General features: G+C 41.0%; 1 protein-coding gene across 6 annotated transcripts in view; it reads left to right on the top strand.

The window, feature by feature from the left end:
• LOC124259402 (valacyclovir hydrolase-like) overlaps positions 1 to 20,808 on the top strand; it is a 122,108-nt gene extending 101,300 nt beyond the window's left edge. For all 6 annotated transcript variants that reach the window (XM_046693535.1, XM_046693533.1, XM_046693534.1 and 3 more), the window contains 4 exons: positions 17,890 to 18,043; positions 18,840 to 18,971; positions 19,352 to 19,475; positions 19,910 to 20,808. In XM_046693535.1, the coding sequence (XP_046549491.1) occupies positions 17,890 to 18,043; positions 18,840 to 18,971; positions 19,352 to 19,475; positions 19,910 to 20,000 (501 nt within the window). In that variant the 3' untranslated portion in view covers positions 20,001 to 20,808. The remainder of the gene's footprint in view (positions 1 to 17,889; positions 18,044 to 18,839; positions 18,972 to 19,351; positions 19,476 to 19,909) is intronic.
• The last annotated feature ends 943 nt before the right edge of the window (positions 20,809 to 21,751 follow it).

Here is a 21,751-nt window from a genome sequence, read left to right as displayed (position 1 = left end):
GTGTCCACATTTCCCTGGCGGAGAAACCTCTGGTTCTGATCCGTGAGTTCAGACGTGCAGTGGCAAGAGAAAGGTTGAGGGGCGAGACGTAACTGCACTGAGAGTCTTGACGCAGTAACTCAGTTATGAGTTCTTGAACAGCTCTTTCTGCAATTGGGTTCTTATTCTTGTTCTTGACTCGACCGATTTCAATAACTACACCATTTTGTTTCATAAACCTGTCATTAACAAGGGCTACAAAACTGGGAGCTGGATCAGTTCGAATGACAGCAGGCGGTCCATCCATTGGGTGAACTTCACTGCACAAAGCAATAATTGAGCTGCGGAGTGTGTCGTGACGCTCGTCATCGAGTAGACAGGATAGTGTAAGAGATGTGACACATTCCCGGACTACAAGTATAAATTGCCGGTTGCGGCGAACAACGGCCGCTGCGAAACTGATTCCAATAGTATCAGGCGGGTCTCCAGTGGACTGTTGGATCACTGTATGTGGTAAACTGCGAAGTGATTGACATCTATGGCAACTGGCAGTGGTGTCTTCAATAGTCTTGTCAAGATCCAAGGCATAGAAGTAGCGCTGTATGACCTGTTTCATCTGGTGATTGGTCGGATGATTGAGTTGAATGTGCAGGGCAGTCAGTAATCCGCAGACAATTTCACGCGGTACAATGATCCTTTCTCTGTTAGACGTGAAAGGCTCCTCCTTGACAACAACAAGTAAGCCGTCCCGCGCAATGGAAGCAACCTGTAGGTAACGTTTAACGGCCCTGATGTTAGTCAACTTCTTGGACGGACGTGTACCTTGAGTGAGATGGGCATGTGTGCGTCGAAGATCACTGCACTCTGACTGGATGGATTTCCAGGCAGCTCTGCTTGTGAATGGTAATCTGACTCTCCAGTGATAAAGTCCTGAATGGAAGTGATACGGACAACCGAATCTTCCGTATGAGCCACGAAAGAGCAAATTTGACAAGTAGGTTCATGGCAATCTGGTGCATTTCTGCTCGCAAAATCCGAAGGCAGGTTTGCGGCACCTGCAAGGTGACGAATAGATGCTTGATGGTGGCTCACAATGGAGAGGAATGTGTACACTCGTGGACTGGCAGAAAATTCTCCCCTGCACAATTTCTCAAAGGCTTGCACACAAGGCTTACTGTCAGTGAGAACACAAGTCTTATGCTTTGACTGGATCATGTAAGGGCTGAAGTGTTTGACAGCTAAAGCGATGGAAAGTGCTTCTATTTCACATGGTAACCACTTCACTTGATGACCTCGGAGCTTGGAGCTGAAGAAACTAGCAAGGAGAGGCTTGTTGTTTCGAGTAACATAGAGGGTAGCACCAACACCCTGTCTCTTAACTGAACCATCGGTGACAACCCATAACTGGTCACCAGTACCTGGAAGAGTGAGTACACAACAAGTTGAGAGAGCCCTCTGAGAATCCCTGAACAGTTGGATGAGATCTTCAGTCCATGTATTCGATCAGTTGACTGCTTTCCGGCAATAGCATCATCAAGGGGTGCCAGGATTGATGAACAGTTGGGAATAACTCGTGCCAGCACTTTGTATGTCCCTACATAGGACCGGAGTCCTTTCACTTTCTCAGGAGGAGCACAAGCAGACAATGTAGAGATCCGGTGAGGGCTTGCAGAGATCGTACCGTTTCTCCAGATCCAACCGAGGATGGTTGTGGATGTGGGTGCAATAATGGTCTTCGATGCAGAGAGATTGAGACTGTTCTTGTGAAGAGTCTCCAGTAGACGTTTCCAGTTGCTGTATAGATCATCAAGCGAATTACCACCACAATACAAGTCATCAGCAAGTTTTACTACCACCCCTTCTTCAAGTAGGTCGCCAAGTACACGGCACATCAACTCCTCCAACACAGTCTCGGATCCAGGCATGCCCATTGCAGATCTTGCATATATTCGTACACCTCTGAAAGGGGTTGCTACACCACAGAACTTCATGGAGTCACGAGCTAAAGGTATCTGGTAGAAGGCGTTGGTGAGATCCGTGGAAATGAGGAATCGCCACTGAGCAATCTGTCGTAGAGTGGAATCAACATCCGGGAGAAGTGATGGTTGGGGCTTTGAATATCGTCCGACATCTGCGAAAGCTGTAACTAAGCGAAAGCCAGCCCTGAGGTTTCTTCACAAGAAAGGATGGGTTAAGGTACTCAGCAGTTACCCCAACATCTTCGGTCGAACAAACACTCCTTTAGCTTCAAGATCGTTGAACTTGGCTTGCAACTCTTCAAGTTTATCTCTGGCATACAGGGGTACTCTACCTTTCCTTTGAGGAGGCAACACAGGGCCCATGTTGACTGCAGCATATACAGGACCAGAAGCTCCATTATAACCTTTGAAGCTGGGATCAAAGACATCGTCATACTCATCAAGTAAGGTTCTGAACTTCTGCAGCGTATCTGGGGGTAGGGCATGATCCGGATCCAACTTAACAGCTTGAGAGAAACCACTTTGCTGATTCTTCTGGAGCGACACATTTTGGCTAGTGATGACAGAGTCTGTGGGTTGTACTTTGTCGGGGGCATCTACGACATGTCTCACCTGGCAGAAGTGTGCATGTTTCAATGACAAAGGCTCATCCGTCAGGTTCGGGATGCGTATCCGTCCGCAGACACTGGGAACGATGTCAACCTCTGGCCAGTTTTGTTTCCCGATGGGAGAGTTTTCAACCCTAGGTTCCAGGGCGAGATGGTCATCATCTTTAGTGAACTCCCGGTGGAACTTCCAGCTCGATGTAGTCTCCTGGCCAAATAGTGGTGGGACTGTGTGCAGCTCTGAGGACTTGAGCGCGTCTAACGGTGTGTTGATCAAGCTTTGACTCCTTCCCTGAATGGCTGTAATCTACGATGACACGTTCACCTCGAAAGATTTGTCGCCTAGCGGGTCTGGCATAAACATCATTCAATTCCATAAAGGGAATGCCTGCGAAAATGTCGACATCCAAATCCTCAACAACAAGACCCTCGAATGTGAATTCTTCCTGGCCACGAACGAAGACAGCACTAACTTCCCCCACAACTCTGAGGGGCGAAACACCATCTGCTTGCCTGGTTGACTGGGTGCTAATCTTGACGTCAAGATCCAAGTTCTTTGCCACAGATAACTTCACCATGTTCCCGGTGGCACCACTGTCCAAGGTAATGCGTGCCAAGTGATGTTGGTAAAAGGTATTGAGGCACGGGGACTGAGATACTTGGACTCTCATCACACCGACTGGTTCCTCATATTCTTTAACGTCGCAGTCATCATCAGGGGTTTGGTCATGACTATCATGGGAATCGTCCTCAAGGGCAAGTACGATCTGTCGAGCCTTAGCTAGATAACGTTTATCACTAGCCGGAAGGTAACTGCACTCACTCAGAAAATGGCGATCAGGTCTGTCAGCCAACTTGCACAAAGGACAAGACTTGTCAGTTTTCTTGTGAGGGAAACGGCTTGAGCAAGAGTGTTGCCGTTTGTCCTGAGTAGGGAATGACGTTGCAGTTCTCATAACTTTCATGTCCTGATTAGTCATAATTTCATCTTGAAGGGAGGACATAGCTTCAGAGATTTCAGGCTTTATGGATGCAAGGGTACGAGAACGTAGCTCAGTGCCATAGCGTTGCTGAACCAATTTGGGTAAGTCCTTATGTATGAGGCTAAGCCACGTGAGCACAATAAAGTTCTCAAGAGATGGGGATAATTCTTCATCCTCAATGATTTCTTCCCCCCTGGTGTGTGATATTACCCCCAGTCTTCATCAAGTTATCTTCAACGAAGGCAACCAGACGCTGGTAAAGGTCTTCAGGACGCTCATCTGGTAACAAAGAAATGTTGGCAAAGTCCAGAAAATGTGATCCAGTTGACTGAAATCTGTAATGTAAACGTATTTCCTGCCAAATGTTGCTGAGAGAGGTTGACTTCTTGACAATGGTGCTTCTAGCAATAACAGGGCAATAATTGGCGATCTGGCCAAGCATAAGTTCAAGCATTGTCACTTTCTGTTCAGAAGTACGACGAATGGCTATATCAACATCATCTCCATCGTTTACAAAACCACGTCGAGGGTTATCACGAGTTTTCTTCGTCCAGGTCACACCATCCACCAAAAAGTGTGCAAAATTCTGGTCTAGTGACAGAGTGTAATGGAGATTTTGTTTCCAGTTCTCAAAGGAATTAACTGTCTCAGATTTTGTAAGACACCTAATTGCTTCGGGGCTCTATGTGTATGCGCCATTTTGGACAGTTACAACGATCACACGTGCTATCCAACCAATATGCTGACTGACTGACCGTTTACGTTTTTAGTAGTTACCGGGAAGCGTAGGTCATGTAGTTAATCCATATCGCTGCCACCACGCCAATGGAGAAGGTTCCGCCTCCACGATAAACAGCCAGGACACGTGCAATCAAATCCAAACACTTTATTGTCGAAGCCAAGGCGACACACAGACAGACCGAAGACCCGAACATCAAACTGGGAAAGCGAGTTTATGTTTAAGGGGGATAACTCTAAGAGTCATTGTGTTAACTCGCTAATAACTAACTGCCAACTGGCGTAGTGTTTTGTCTTTTTTTTTAATACAAATTCCATTTTAGCTATAATAGGGGAGTTGATTGAAGACCTAAGGCTTCTGTAAATGATAATGCCCTGAAAAACAGCGTTACTTCTATAAAGTACATTCAAAAGTTTTGGTGAATCGGTTTTTAAATTGCCACCGTATATCTGATTATAGGGTCGGAAATTATAACATTGACCAATCAGAAGTGAGAACTCGTGTTACATACTAACATTAGAATCCTAAATATACCACGTATACCACGAAGAAGAGGGCTTGGAGAAGTTATACTCATAATCGTTTCAAACATAAGCCAGTTTTCCTTTGTGTTATTTGTTTAGTTACTTATGCTATAAAGATGTGTTGTTGTATTAAGCACTACAGAGCATATTAAATGTTCCGTGGCCATGAAGCCATTTTGCAGATCATAATACTTTTAAAGATATCTCTTTGGAACCTTTTCCATAAAACAGCATCGACATGAACCAAAGAAGAGGCACCATAGCTTTACCCCTTTTCAAATTGGCCAATAAATGACTGTCGTTTTGAAGTATTATTTCTTCTGATTACTTAGTCTGATGCCCATACACTTATAACATAACCTTGATGCATTAACTGATAATGTGGTGTTTTATAAGTAAAACGGGGTGGTGGGGTAGTCTAGTGGTTTGAGCGTTCGCTCGTCAGGCCGAAGACAAACTTTTCTCAGTGGTATTCAGCGAGTGAGTTATGTTTCATACAGCACTGAGTTATGTTCCTGAATTCAGAAGTATCCCTAGCCTGAAACAATGAAAACTGGTCCCGCCAAACAAGCAATGCTGGCTCACTTGGACATGAAGACAAGAGATCAACCATTGCAACCATACCCTTCTCAGTGTTGTCTTTGTTCTGTGTAGGGGAGCTCAGAATCTGCGCCTGTTCTGAATCCTCACAGTGGGAATACAAATAAGCACAAACACCGGAACTCATGAAGATCTGGGATAGAATTGGTTTTGGCACCCCTGAGGGATCCACCAGTCAAACAGACTGATTTGATTGACGCGTGCCATCGTATCCAGACTGCAGAGATGTCTGACTGGATTGTGTGGAATATTGCTGGGTATGGCATTACAAGTAATTTACAGCAAACAAACACCAGAATGCCTGTGAAAAAACAATTTTAATTAATATCTTGCAAAAGGTAAATATTAACAGATATGAGAAGGTGGAATGTGTGCAATACAGGAATATATACCAATATAACTTACATGTTTAAAACATCATATTACCAAAGTTTTTACGCAAAACTTATTTACTTATTTACACTAAACAGCAAAATGTGATCAACTTTAGTTATAACTGAGTTATCAAAGGTCATTTCAGATACAGTGGTGAAGCACTGTAATTACATATATTAAGGATACCCAAAGGAAACGGGGCCTAGATTTCAAAGCTCTCTTAGAGCTAAGATAGTCGTAAGTTAATGTTGATGTATGGAACTTACATCCATCTTAACACTAAGAGAGCTTCGAAAATTTAGGCCCAGAACTTTTGTTAAATGAATATTAATAGGAATTTGTTGTGAGTCAGCTATCAGCTACCTTCATCTAAATATAGTAGATATTTAGACTTTCAGAACTCCCTCATTATCAATGCCACCACTTTAAGAAACCTTACTCTAAGAAACAAATTCAGGAACAAAATCCACTAAAAGTAAGATTTCGTGGTCATTGGGTAAGGCTTAATCTTTTCATACTGAAGAACATTTTTTTCAGTAAGTCTCAGAGATCGGAGGGCTGGATGACTACATCAGAGATCGGATGGCTGGATGACTACATAAACTCTCCTAAAATGCATAAATGTGATTGATTATTTGATATCGTGTGGTTCTTGCAATATAAAATGCAAGTTCTATGGCTAGTCAACTTCTTTATTGCAAAGAGTGCGACGTTCGGCGTAGGTACTAATGCCGTTATCACTTGCTCACGTCGCACTCTTTGCAGGAAAAAAGTTGACTATCCATAGTGCTTGGTTTTCCTTCATCTTTACAACTTATAAAATGCCTCTCAAAGAAAACACAAATACAATCCTTCATTTTGTCGTGAGAGGCCAATGTAAACCTAACCAACTGTGAAGAAAGACGACAGGACGACTCAATGACATATAGCTTTACAATAAGCTGGAGTGGACAGAAACATATCAGCAGTCACCATATCATCCACTCTTATTGCATAAGGTTACCTTACTACAGCTGCGACATCTGAGCATTAATAGTTGCACTTTAGTTTGAAGTATCACCTATTTTTATGTGTGTTTGAAGTGAATGGAGTCAGCACATCAGGCAGTGTCATTATGAGATCATTTGTGTGCATCTCATTCATAATGACCATTTCTCGTGTGACACAGCCAAGGCTGATAAAACGCAACTGATGGTAATCTGGCCTACTCACTAAGACCTATTGGTACAGGACATTTGACATGTTAGTGTATAGAAACCATCTAAGCACTGGTACATGTTTCAACCAAACACTAAGCAGTGTGTGATCCATAGAACATCACTAAGTGTTACGGTTTAGAAATGACTGTGTTAAGAGGCTTGTGAGTCCCCTTGAAACCAGCAAAATTATAACACTAACGGGTCTATTATATTTATTTATATATTGAATAAAAGATAAACAAGGCTACAATGAATGGATTTCCAATGCAGTACGATTGGGTCACAAATCTAAATATTAACTAAATGTCTATAGTCACAAAAGTCTTTAGCGTTGTTGATATACTGATTGAAGTTTGTTGACAGCTGTTGAAAGTTTAATGTAGAAGAGGCTTCTTGAAACGTCGATGTTAGCAGACAGATGAGCGTAAATCCAACTAGTCCCTCCATACATCTCAGCAGCAACCCTTATAGACTGATAGGGAACTTGGTTGCAGTGAAAATGGAGTCTTTGTGGTTTTTGCGACAGAAACTTGATGATTTCTGACAGAGTCTTTGTGATTTGCCACAGTCTTTGCAATGATATGTGTTATAATAAGATAAAATGGTAATCATAGCTTTAGCTTGTGGTATTAAAGACTATAACTACCTTGTCAACACATGATATCATCTTGCAACTTCATAATTCACTTTAATAAATCTAGCAATAGCATGGATTTATGCCAAGTTTTCAACATGAAATTGTGTCATATATATCAATATTTCAACATCAATTTCACTACAATATTATTTTAGAAATGCCACAGAGTTTTTACCACTGGTAACAGGAGAATTTGAGATTGGAAGATGATGGTAACGAAAAATTCCTTTTATTTTGTGTTCATTCAGGATAAGTTCTGTTGTATATAAACATTTCCTTGGCTAATAATGGTGTGCATCATGCAATTTCAAGTCGCCCAAATGAACAAGTCATAAGATGAAATGATCTCTTTATTATCCCAAGGGGAATTTGGTGTGTATCATGCACAGTTCTCCAGTTTTTACATTCTTACAGCATATCTATGTGGCAATTTTACTGCCTATCTGCAAGTGATTGCAAGTCACAATATCATTACCCCTAGAAATGGAACCAAACCGAAACATGAGTCTCATTAACCTATTCAGACAATGACCTACTTTTCAGCCGATCCGAATTTTCTCGCGTGAAAGTGAAAATAGACATCACAAACAACTATGGTTACACTGAATTCCAATTCCTTATTTCATAAAGAAATGGTATTTACAACTGAATTTTAATTTTAAACTTTAATAACATCGTATTTCTATATTTTATGGCGAGGTGTAGGCAGCATGACCTTAACTAAGACGTCTCAGATGGCCACAGTTTGATGAGGTCGTAAAATGATTCACAATGCATCTGGCTCACTGGTTACACCTGTCATGTGTTCTTTGCGCTTATTCAATGTAGTTCTGTAACGCACAATGTGATTGATATAATATCAAGTCCGTACCAGACCGCCAAACTTTTCTAGCGGCAGAGCCTCGTTTTGAGATTTCCACGATTTCCAGGTTTCTGTTTGTCAGTGTCCGCTGTACGACAGAGCATGCTGCACGACATGTTTGCATGGATTATAAGGAGCGATAAACAAGTGCTTAGATGTATCAAATAATACTGATTAATATTTATGTATCCAGTTAAATAAATTGGTCTCAAAATTCTGGACTGGTTATTGTACTAAGTTGCGCAATAGGACGGAACCCAGTCAACAGGAAACGAGACTCTTGTGTAATCAATGTTTTGACTTGCATACAAATAGATATAACAAAGCCCCATCCACAATGCTTAACTCACATATAGTATGTACAAAATACAATTATTTTCAGAAGAAGACAATTTAGTCAATATTCATGATGATTTTGATGATGATTGTGATCTACACATTGTTGTAGATAATGATGACTATCTGTTAATCAAAAAGAGACTTCAAAGTGAAATGTTTAAATTTTATCTCATGTAACACAATATGTGAATCAACACTACAGGCTTGGGGAATAGCCTGTAGTACTACATCCCTGTTCAAGAAGCGATTCGTGGCTATTATAATTCATAAGTGGATTCATTAGATTGTGTTTTACTGAACTAAACATAGCTCCGGAAGATTGAAGTAAATCTAAGGATAGAGAAAACTATGCGAAAAAGGAAGGTATGACAGGTCCACCTTACAGCAATATTTATGCCAGGAGATTCTCAACCAAAGTGAACCGATTCTGCACAATTCACGAAATTTCAAACGCTTCATAATGGAATTAAAAAATCACGGGACAAATATCACCACATTGCACTTGACCACTTTTGATGTTCTAGTCGACATTGTTCTGACATGGAACAGTTGAGAGACATGAACATTTTATCTTCAGTTTAAATCACCTCGAATTATAGCTTCAAACATTCAGATGATCTTTAGACACCACAGATACATTAATAGAAACGCCCAATTCCGATTCATGAACAAGTTACATTTTTGTGATTATAAATTATCTGTGGCCATGAATGAATTTTCCGTTACATCATTTTCTTAATCACAAATTTTCTGTCACATTAGACCAATTCAGTCGTTTAGATATGTGTCTTCTTTTCGCTCTTCTTTATAGTGGGAGATAAACCCAATAAGAATGCTGACTTTGTATACTACAATAATTTATTCAATCAGTTTTTTTAAAATGTATCAATTCATTATAAAAAAAATATGAAAATCTTAACAATTTATTACTTCACGTGATTATCAATGGTTTTCAGAGTAATATAACTATATTCCTTCCTAAAGGAACATAGCATTGAGGTAAACATGAAATTAATTTCATTATAATGTTGAGTTTGGACGTCTACAGGACATTTATTGCACATTACCCTCGCCTTGCAGTTGCTGAAACCACAAAGACTGTCAGAAATCATAAAGTTTCTGTCGCAAACATTACACAGACTCCACTCTCACCGTAACCAAGTTCCCTACTAGTGTCTTTAGAAAACTTGCAACGCCTGAAACGTCCGGGAAACTTCGATGACAACTTTGCCTCCTCTGTTCGTGATAAAGTGGCTAATATTGAGAAGTCCTACAGTGGATGATACATGTCATCGCATCCCAATTGCATAGATCGATGTTCATGCTCTTGATCCCTGGGTTGTCTTGTCCAGACTGGATTATTTACAGACCGCCGCCATATAGCTGGAATATTGCTGAGTGCGGTGTAAAACTAAACTCACTCACTCCTACAGTGTAATGACGTCAGCTACGGAAAAGTAAGCTTATAAAAAGCCATTCACGTCAGACGAGGTCTGGTCTGTTGTAAGAGCATTTAAACCAGGCAAATCGCCAGAACCAGACTGTCTTACAAATGAACATGTAAAACGGGCAGGACGATCACTGTTTAAACATATTACAATCTTATTTAATGCAATTGTAAAATATGAGTGTATGCCAACCTCATATAACATTGGTAAAATCCTTCCAATTCATAAGGGCCATTGCAAAAGCAAATCAGATGTTAACCATTTTAGGGGAATCACGTTAATATCTGTGCTGAGTAAATTGTTCGAGCGGCTATTGCTGTGCAGAATTGAAAACTGGCTGAGTAATAAAAGCGAATTCCCACACCATCTGAAGTTTGGATTCCGCAGAAGTGCTGGAGCTGAGACATCTTGTCTCAGTCTTAGCGAAAACATTGAATATTACAATGAACGACAGTCACCTGTGTACTGTGCCTTTCTGGATCATGCTAAGGCGTTTGATAGAGTCTGGCTTGATGGCCTCTTCTGTAAACTTTACGATATGGGTATAACCGGAAAGACATGGCGACTACTACGCAATGCCTACTCATCAATGGAATTTTATGAGTAACATTTTCAGGCTTTGAATCGGATAGCTGTCCAATCAAGCAAGGAGTAGGCCAGGGCGTGTTCTCTCAGCCTGGCTGTTTACTGTATAAATGTCCTCATTTGTCAATTGGATAGCTCTGGGTATGGTCTTAATGTACCATGGGGGGTCATTATCCAGGTCATCTTATAGGGGACGACACCACAATTGCAAGCCGCTTCCCGCTTTCACTTCAAAAGCGACCCGCTCCGTTGTGTAGTGGTTAGAGCGTCCGCCCGGAGTGCGGAAGGTCGCGGGTTCGATCCCCGACCGCGTCATACCAAAAGACGTTAAAATATGGTCCCTGCCTGGCGCTCGGCATTAATGGGTACAACAAGGACTGGTCGGCTCGGAGTCAGTATAATGTGTGTGAGTGGGGTATTCATGCTTCACTGCGGCATGGTATCTCAGTGGGCTAGCATTATAAAACCAGCTTCAGTCTGGGCTAGTACAAGCAGCCGCACATACACATACACACGCATGAGCGAAATATTGTCAAGCACGACGTTAAACCCAATTCCACCACCACTTCAAAAGCTGTCAGACATTGCTCATCAATACGCGTGTAAATGGAGACTAGTCTACAATGTGAGTAAGAGCTCCATATTAGTGTTCTCTCGTTCTCAAGGTGATATTGTGTGTCCTAAAGTATTGGGAGGTGAAACTGAACTACCTCACAAAACATCAGTTACCTATGCGGGAGTGCTCTTCTCGTGTAGTGGTAAATCCATGGAGCGGACCCAACGTGCTTGTTAGAAGTTACAAACCTCGTCAGTGTAAACCATAATCACGGACTTTACTTTGGAGGCTTAAATCCGCTCGCTGCTGTACGAGTATTTCGACGCGTAATATTACCCTCTGCACTATATGGCTGTAATACCTGGGGTGAATAATCACCAAAGAATATGAAATGCTGGAAATACCCCAAAGATATTTCAGTAACAGAGTTCAAGGTCTACCCAAGCAAACCTCAAATGAAGTTGTGCTTGACAGCTTAAAGCTTATCAGTATACAATCCCATATTGACTCTCAATCCCTGCTTTTTAAGGGCAACTTTGTAGAGTAAGCTGAGCACTGCTACCATTTTAAACATGTGTCTATTGGCACACTCGCTCAATTCAAATGTGAGTCTATTAGCGCTAAAAAGATGTTTCTATTCGCCATGCTTTAATATGTTCAGACTGGTTGAAAAGTACAATCTCTTCAGTGACTTTTCTGAATATGTTGTTAATGGCAACTTGCTTGACAACGACATTAGAACCTATGTCGAAACATCGCCTCCACAGAATAAAAGAAGTTGCATTTGTATATCCATAATAATTGTCATTATTCTTTAATGGCAATGTACTCAATAAATCCAAGTGGACTCGCACCGTGTTGGAGAAAGTGCACTGCATGGATATGTCCCTCCTTATCAGCCGTATGATGAGACGAATAGACCTATCAAGATATGCCTCTATCAGAACTGTTGAACATAATAAACTGTGGCTGTTATGTCAACTTTATCCATGTAAATTTAAGCAGGCGTCTCGTATTGTCTCGTATTGTCTCACTTGCATCAAGAAGACTTCAATCAAAAGAATGCTGCTGTGGTACTGTTGCTCATGATATCATGAAGCATGTGTTCATATCTTGACGTATGAATATGAAAGAAAGAACAGAACTCATGAAAGTGTCAGAGATATACTCGATGTAGATTGCTTTGTCAACTTATGAGCAAACGATGATGACATCATGATTGCATTTCTACTTGGTAGTTTTCCAGAATGTGCTGCTGACATAGATATCTGGTGCAAAATAATGTTCCTGGCTGCTGATTTTATTTATAAATGCAAACATCTATTTGTGTAATATCCTTCCTATCGCCTGTACATTAAACCTGACCATTGAAACTGTACCCTTGCAATCTTCAATTGTGGAGGAAACAGTCAGTCAGTCAGTCAGTCAGTCAGTCAGCCAGTCCATTGTTTATAGAGAGTTTCGTGAAGTGAATTAAATACTGACTGAAACTATTCCACATGCCACCTAATACACCTAATAATGGTTTGATTTATACCCATTTAGGTTTTCTGCGCAATGGCTGGCTATAAACAAGTAAAAAATAGAGTGAGTTAAGGTTTACGCCGCTTTTATTATATAAAATAATAATACGCTGGCTGATGGTCTTTTAGCAACTTTAACAATTTTTCAAAGGGCAAAGGACTATGCCAAGCACAACTAGACGGAAGGATCGAGGAGGCCAGTTTGTTGGGTTTTTTCTGTTTCTTATAACACTATTTACTGGTTGGCGAAGAGAATTTTCATTCACCATCTGTATGGACAGAACGTGCTTCAGAACGTGTGGCCGAACATCGATATGAGTGGGTGATAGAGTTAAGTTTTACACCGCTTTGAGCAATATTCCAGCAATATGACCAGCAATGGGCTTCACACGTTGTGTCCATGTGGGGAATCGAACCCGGAACACCGGCGTGACGAGCGAACGCCTTCACCACTAGCTAGCTTACCCCACCGCCCACATCGATAGGAGTAGATCCAGATAATATACTGGACAAAAATAGTTAGGGATATATATAAATTTAGAAATTATGAATATTGATCTATTTATTCATTGACACACTGATAAAATATCAGTCATAAAATTACAAATATCCCTATCCAATAACTTATTTTGTCCAGTATATAAACGTGACAATACGTCACCAATAAAATTTCGTCATCGGATGCTGGCATCTAATATTATGCAAAAATGCGTGCAAACGGCTGCGCGATTTAAGAGACCCTGTGAGTAAAAGTTAGGTAAAATATTATCGTATACTGAGGGTGACACGGTGACACGTAAACAACAAAATATATCTGGTCACGTGGTAAGATGGCATTCACAGTTACAATAATAAGCAAAATATCCTGAAAAGACAAAAAAAGAGATTAACACCTTGACTAACGGAGTTCAGCCATTGATTTCTGGTCGAGATGGTGAAGTGAAGATGCACATGCGATTCGAATTTGTTTCAAATAATATTTTCTCAAATGAAAAGGCAAGCACAGACGAAAACTGGAATATAAAAGTATGTAAGGTACTCAGTGATTGGTGCTCACGTCACGTAGCACGTTCACCCTTGGTGGTGTGTGTATGTAAAATCACTTGTGGTCAGGCAGAAGGTAGAGACGTTAGAATTACCTCCCTTGTAAATATGGCCCGTGTGGCTTGCGTTGGGAAGTTGAGTTATTTCACAAGTTCATCGTCACCATTAATTTCAGCTCAGCAATGGTTACGACGACGCCTGTTACCACAAAGCTCAAAGACTGCATTCAGGGAACAGTTCCACCACAATGTTCGGTATGACATGCATGTTGGATAATATTCTATGTTACAAAGTGGCGTTCACCATCATTGGCATATCATCACTCGTACAAGTGGACATAGTGCACAATCTCCTGGGGAACACTTTTGGTTTGATTGTTTGTTTGTAGAATTCGATGACAAGAACCATGTCTACATCATCATGCAATGTTACAAATCGAAATATGCAGTCGGTGAAGTTGTCAGAGTTTAATACCGTATCACGTGTTGTGTTTATCATGTTTATATTTCAGTCTGCTTGAACTTGAGGTCAGTGCATTTTGTAATCGTGTTGAAAGCTCTAACATGAGAGTGAACAATTGATATTTTCCATTTGTATGCAGTCTGCAGTGAACCCTATCTGGATCATACAATGCATAGAATAAGAAACAGACCAGTGGGCAGGATTGTAATCATTCCTTATATCTTCTTTGACTGTCAGAATTTTAGGAGTTGTGACGCACAATATTGAAGAAATTTTTTGGATAACAACTTCTTTTATTTTGTGATCGCGAGGTTTCGATGCAGATTCTTGTACCGTTGTCAAGCAGGAACGTTGGTTCATTCCTGGTTTAATAACTTAAATATGCCAAGAACCAGGTCACCCAGTCATTGGGGGGGTGGGGTAGCCTAATGGTTAAGGCATCCGCTCATCACGCTAAAGACCCAGGTTCAATTTCCCACATGGTTACAATGTGTGAAGCCCATTTCTGGTGTACCCCGCTGTGATATTGCTGGAATATTGCTAAAAGCGGCGTAAAACCATACTCACTCACTCACTCACACAGTCAATTGCATGTCATGTTTTAGTTTACCAGCAATAATGTGTTACTTTGCATCATTTGATAATAATAATATGGAAATTTATATAGTGCTAGTTCCAGATCACTGAGGGACATGCTCAAAGCGCATAGATTACCATAAACTTCTGTAAACTATACTGAGCTTTCTAGAACCAAACAAATGTTACTCCGTCCTGTGAGGTGGCTAATGCAGCAGACTGCAGCACCTGCATGGCTTGTGGTATAAATGACATGTTCTCTTCACATATTCGCAATTACATGCATCTCATGCAACAGTGGCAGCTGCTGCATGAAGTGATTCAGGTGTATTGTCATGATTATTCATGCTGCATTAATCAGGTAATCATCTGAGTAAAGGTTCTTGTCAGATATATATCATTAATTCACCTGGATTGACGAAAAAACTTGGCGAAAATTGTTTTTGACAGCTTGTACTGGTTTGACACATAACAAGATATTTGTGAATTTTACTTCACACAGTATTGTAAATCTTGATCAGTTTATCCTACTATTAATGGCACTTTGTTTGTAGGTTTTATTCAGTCCGTAGAGTCTCGCTACAAGTCAAGGCAAATGGAGTGGACTTTCACTGTGAACAATTTGGATATGGGGATCATACTGTCCTCTTACTGCCGGGAGCCTTGGGTAGGTTGGAGGCCAGTTACCGTGATGTTACAGCCGGGTGTTCCAGCTGTAAATGGTGCTGGAGTTGTCGGTGTTGTTGTACACCCGGGAGTGCAATGATCCTTGGTTTGATTTCCAGAAATGCCCCTTGTTATATTGTTTCACTGGTAAGCATCTAAGACCAGCATCTCTTTTGTCTCAACCCGTGAAGGTTCGGGTTAGAATGAACCTTCAGTAACCCATGCATGTCGTAAGAGGCAACTAACAGGATCGGGTGGGCAGGCTCGCTGGCTTGGTTGGCACATGTCATCGGATCCAAATTGTGCAGATCGATGCTCATGCTGTTGATCACTGGATTGTCTGGTCCAGATTTGATTATTTACAGACCACCGCTATATAGCTGGAATATTGCTGAGTGAGGCGTAAAACTAAACTCAATCACTCACTCTTTTGTCTCTCCTCTTACACTGATTCGAACTGAAATACTGTTCAAAGTGTTTGTCAGTTAAGTCGCTCACTCACTCATTCACTTTCACACGTGCACATATTAACACAAACACTGTCAGTTCAGAGAATTAATCAAAGTGCGAGTTGTCATTATTTGTACCCCAATGGATTTTGTGTCAACATTCCCCAGTGTTAGTAAGGCGTGGTGGGAAGAATCTAAAACAAGCATCTCTGTGATGTAACTGAAATACTGTTCAAAGAGGAATAAAGAGTTGTTTGCCTCGCTCACTCACTCACTCATGTAAGTGCAACCCAATAAGAATCAAGTGTCACAAGTTGTGACCCAACAAATGTTGTGTCAATAAGCAACTGCTTGTCAACCACTGGTTAGCCTGTCCACAACCAGATTATAGTGTGGATTCTGTATACCATAGCTTGAATATTGCTGACTGCTCACTCACTCACTCACTTATGTAAGTGCAACCCAATAAGAATCAAGTGTCACAATTTGTGACCCAAAAATGTTGTGTCAATAAGCAACTGCTTGTCAACAACTGCTAATCACTCTCACTCACTCACTCACTCATGTAAGTGCAACCCAATAAGAATCAAGTGTCACAATTTGTGACCCAAAAAATGTTGTGTCAATAAGGAACTGCTTGTCAACAACTGGTTAGCCTGTCCACAACCAGATTATGGTGTGGATTCTGTATACCATAGCTTGAATATTGCTGACTGCTCACTAATACAAGGACTCACTCACTCACCAATCTGATTACAGGCTGCACAAAGACAGACTTTGACCCCCAGTTGGAGAAGATGAATCCAGAAAAGTTCACGATATTTGGCTTTGATCCTCGTGGTTATGGGCGAAGTATTCCCCCTGAGCGTGACTGGCCTGTCAATTTCCTCCAGCGAGATGCAGAAGATGCAGTTGCTGTCATGAATGTACAGTCGGAATTTCAGATCAGTATATTTTTGTGGACATTAACTGATTATCATTCAAAATGTCCTGTGTTTCTTTTTGCAAATTTAATATTGATATCGAAGAACTGAATCATTATTGAGAGATGATAAAATCATGAAAATGTACCAGTGTGATATACCTCAAGCTAGAAGCAGTGGGGTAGCCAAGTGGTGAAAGTGTTTCCTCATAACACTAAAGACCCTCTTTCGATTCCCCGTGCGTTCAAAACATGAAGGTTCTATCCCCGACCGCGTCATACCAAAAGACGTTAAAATATGGTACTTGTTGGTCCCTGCCTGGCGCTGGGCATTAATGGGTACAACAAGGACTGGTCGGCCCGGAGTCAGTATAATGTGTCTGAGTGGGGTATTCATGCTTCACTGTGGCGTGGTATCTCAGTGGGCTAGCACTATAAAACCAGCTTAAGTCTGGGCTAGTACAAGCAGCCCACATACACACGCATGCACGACGATAAACCCAATTTCACTTCACCTCACCTCAAAACATGAAGCCCCTTTCTGGTATTCCTGGCTATGATTCTTTGGAATATTTATCAATTACATACTACTACTTCAAGCAAAATCACTGGTTACAGAACCATCTCTTGCATCCATGTACAGTTTGGCATAAGTATGGCATTAAACCATACTCACTCACTACCTCAAGCAAAATCACTCTTGTCACGATGTACAGTTTCTCAGTAACCAGGGAACCATCATCATACTGGATAACTGATTTCAAGTCCAATGCAGTGATAACATAGTTGAGTATTATGGATGAAGATGTCAATGATAATATACTGCACATCATCCAGACTCTCGGGCAAAAGAAGTTTTCTGTGCTTGGCTGGAGCGATGGTGGAATAACTGGTTTGCTCCTTGCCTCACAATACCCAGAACTGGTGCAGAAGCTGGTTGTATGGGGAACCAATGCCTACATTACCGACAAGGACATGAAGATGTACCAAGGTAAGGAGCTGTATCCTAGCAACACGTGTACAGTTCTTGGCCAGGTTGTCGTATGTTTTAAAACCTCTAAATTGTAAAACGTCAGGGAAGAAAGTTGTCTTTTAATATCTCTGAAAACTGTTAAATAAAGAACATGCAATTGAGGAAATTTTGTCATGAAGGAAAATATGAACTTACACACATGGCAAATGTGGATTTGTCACAATTTTCATTTACTTACAGAGGTGGATTCTGCTGATAAAAATTTACACCAATCAATCATTTTTCCAATCAGAATTATTATCAAGTGTTATCCCTAGTGGAGGATTACAGACCTGGAACTCTGCTCATGATTCAACCACCCTGTTCAGTCCAGCTCTCAGCCACTCCACCCACTGCCACGCCATCCCTCCATGCCACGCCCATATGCACCCCATTGCTCTATGTGGTACCCAAGCCCTTTCTTCCACCCAATTATGCCAATTCCAGCTGCTACCACCATACCACTCGTACACCAAACAGGCCTAACATCTCTGTACAGCAACAACCCCAATCCTACAACACCCAAGCACTGTCCCCACTCCCTAAAATCCTTTACCTTCCATACCCTTATTCACCACCCCAGCTTCTACCACACCACCCATCTAAGAAAATTCATCCCTTTTCTCCACTCCACCCACCTCCCTCAAGTCCCCCACCCCATCCCACCCCAGCCCATGCCCCTTTCAAGTTCCACCCTTAGCCTGACTCCCTATGTTGTGGACACTGTATGATGTCACCGGAGTTGTATGCTCTAATATTTCCATGCTGCCTGCAGCTGTAGAAGACATTGACCAGTGGAGTGCCAGGATGAAGGAACCATTTATCCAGGTGTACGGGGAGAAGTACTTCCGGGTTCAGTGGAGCAACTGGGTCAAGGCATACAGTAGATACTACACACACAATAAAGGTATGTTCATGGATAGTCGGAGTGAGTGAGTTGGGTTGGGTTGAATCCCGGTTTTAACAGTTCGTATGTCATGAACTGCAGTCACATGAGGGAAGAATGGCCAAAAGTTTGCACATCGTAGACATTTAAAACTATTTACACATTTGGTATGGTACTATGAAACAGTTAGATGTAATCAGGATTAATCTTGGATTCGAACCTAAGATCATATGTTTCTGGCTCACAATTCTGCTCAGAGAATTACATCATTTTAGATGACTGGCCACCATCTGTCTGCCAGATATAGGGCTGGGGTAGCCAAGTAAGTGAATCTTAGTTCATCATACTGAATATTGCTTGAAAAGGAGTAAAAGCTCAATTTACCTCACTCATTCTGCCAGGTGACATCTGCAAGGCGGAACTGAAGAAAATCACGTGTCCAACATTCATCATCCACGGCATGAAGGACCCCATGGTGGTGGCAGAACATCCTGTGTATCTCAACAAACATATACAGAACTCAAGGTTTGTCAACTCTATATATTTGATCACAGGATATATATGTAACCAGGTTTCAAATTGTTGAAGATATCATTCACATTGTTTGCTTGTTGTTAACATTGCCCTCAGCGGTATTCTATCCATACCATTGGTTTTTTAAGTAATTGATATTATGAGTAACGAGAAACGTCTTCAGGATACGATAGATGACATGCAGTAACAGAAAATCCTGTCTAGAGTTGATTGTCTCCCCTAATTCATATAGAAGTAGAGACCAAAGCTGGGGCCCCATCACTCACTGGATGATCAACACAATGTGGACCGTTGCTCATGTCTACAATCACAGGATTGTCTGATGCAGATTCAATTATTCAAGGTGACCATGATATTGCTAAGTGAAATTCAGTAACTAAGACTCAATCGTAACCTCAGATGTGACAGAAATTTCTTATATTCAGGTTGCACAACATGCCGGAGGGAAAGCACAACATTCATCTGAGATATGCTGACGAATTCAACAAGATGGTGGAAGACTTTCTCTTGGAATGAGGATGTACAGACTTGATAAAGCTTTCATTACAAATCTAACATTCAGAATAATTGCGTCCATCTTTGCTTATTGACCAAGAGAATATTTAAAGTAGTACTACTGTACTTGGATATTTTCTTCATTTCCTATCAACTCAATCATCAAATGATTGCGAAAAACAAAAGAAATGTTTCAAAAGAACTTAAACATGCCAAATGATTTATGTCAGTAAACAGTTGTCCTGATGGATATTTCTGGATTATATTCAGTCAGTGTATGTATTCAGAACTGGTCACAACACAATCGGCATGCACAAATGAAAGTTCACTTTGTCCACACCATTACAGCTTACACTGTATACAGTTCAGTTCATCAGTCTTTGTTATTCATGTCCAGTGAGACGGTCAATCAGGGTACCAAATAGTTTCCAAATTTTGCTAGCCAGTCAGGCTAGCTATGCCTGAAAGTTACTAGCCAAAAAATAATTCACTAGTCTGAAATTTGAATGTAGACAGGGGTTTCATCATTAAGCTGCTAATATGAAGAACATTTTTATCAGGCCATAATCTCATGACCCCATGAAAATTAACTAGCCAGTCAGACCAGTGACTATGGAGATTTACTGGCCTGCCTGGAATTTTACTAGCCACGGGCTAGCAGGCCAGTGGCTATTTCACACACTGCGGTCAATGATGTATGTCATGTCTGGTACATGTCTTTATGTTGAACTTTATGTGCAATGAATGATACCTGGTTTACTGATGAAATAACATCAAAACGATTGTGCCTTAACATGCAAACTATTTAATAAACAGGTTATTTTTTTTATTTTCTGGTGAGTCTTTAGTTTCTCAATTCCAGTAAACCGATCAGTCACTTAAAGTTTATGTAGTTTCTATAGAGTGTGTGTGTGTGTGTGTGTGTGTGTGTGTGTGTGTGAGAGTGAGAGAGAGAGAGAGAGAATACCTGCACCAAGTGCAACCTGGCTTATAGGTTTGGCTGCACCATCAAAATTTTGGTTGCGCCACAAAATAATGTCACTGGATCTTAAACATAACAAAAATACTTGTTTAGCATATTTCAGAACAAGTTCTCAGTATCAGATATATAAACAGAACTAGACCCTATGATGATAAATGATGAATGATTCTGTTTCAATTTTGCATTACCTTTATTTACACATCTCAATTATATAATTACTGCTACATAAGTGATTAATGAGTACACAAATGTTTATGCTTGTAAGAAGTCTTGTTACTTCAAGCCACTTACTTCCCTATCAAAAGACACGATGACAGCTATAAGATGTTGGAGGATTTATTGTTGCCTGCACCGAGTGCAACCCGTTACTGGGAGCAGCCTGCATCAGCCATTTTGAGCATGCACTAGTGCAGGTTGTAAATAGTGAAATCGCACCCTGCAGGTGTATGTTTAAAACAAATAGATTTGAATGTCTGCTTCATTGTGGGAGGCACAGGTGTCGTCATGTATGGCACAACATTTCTGTGTGTAGAGTTGCTTCCCTTAGGCATGGCAGAATCCTGTGATGGGTAAAATCCTTGATGTGCATTGATAATGATCTTTGGAAAAATACACATTCTTGGTTCCAAGACCTTCATCATCCTGGGATTTCCTGCCTCATTAAGCTAATATGATGTGATATAAATGATACTATTTTAAGTATTCTAGTCACTCATTCTCGCATTGCAAATATTACTTGTATTTTGGCAGTGGGGTTAATATGTTAATCATGCCATGGTTGAAGTCCTGG

This window comes from Haliotis rubra, unplaced genomic scaffold, assembly GCF_003918875.1.
Source record: "Haliotis rubra isolate DU_JTF1 unplaced genomic scaffold, ASM391887v1 Scf72, whole genome shotgun sequence".
In the NCBI taxonomy this organism is placed as follows: Eukaryota; Metazoa; Mollusca; class Gastropoda; order Lepetellida; family Haliotidae; genus Haliotis; species Haliotis rubra.
This window is presented reverse-complemented; position numbering and strand designations above follow the sequence as displayed.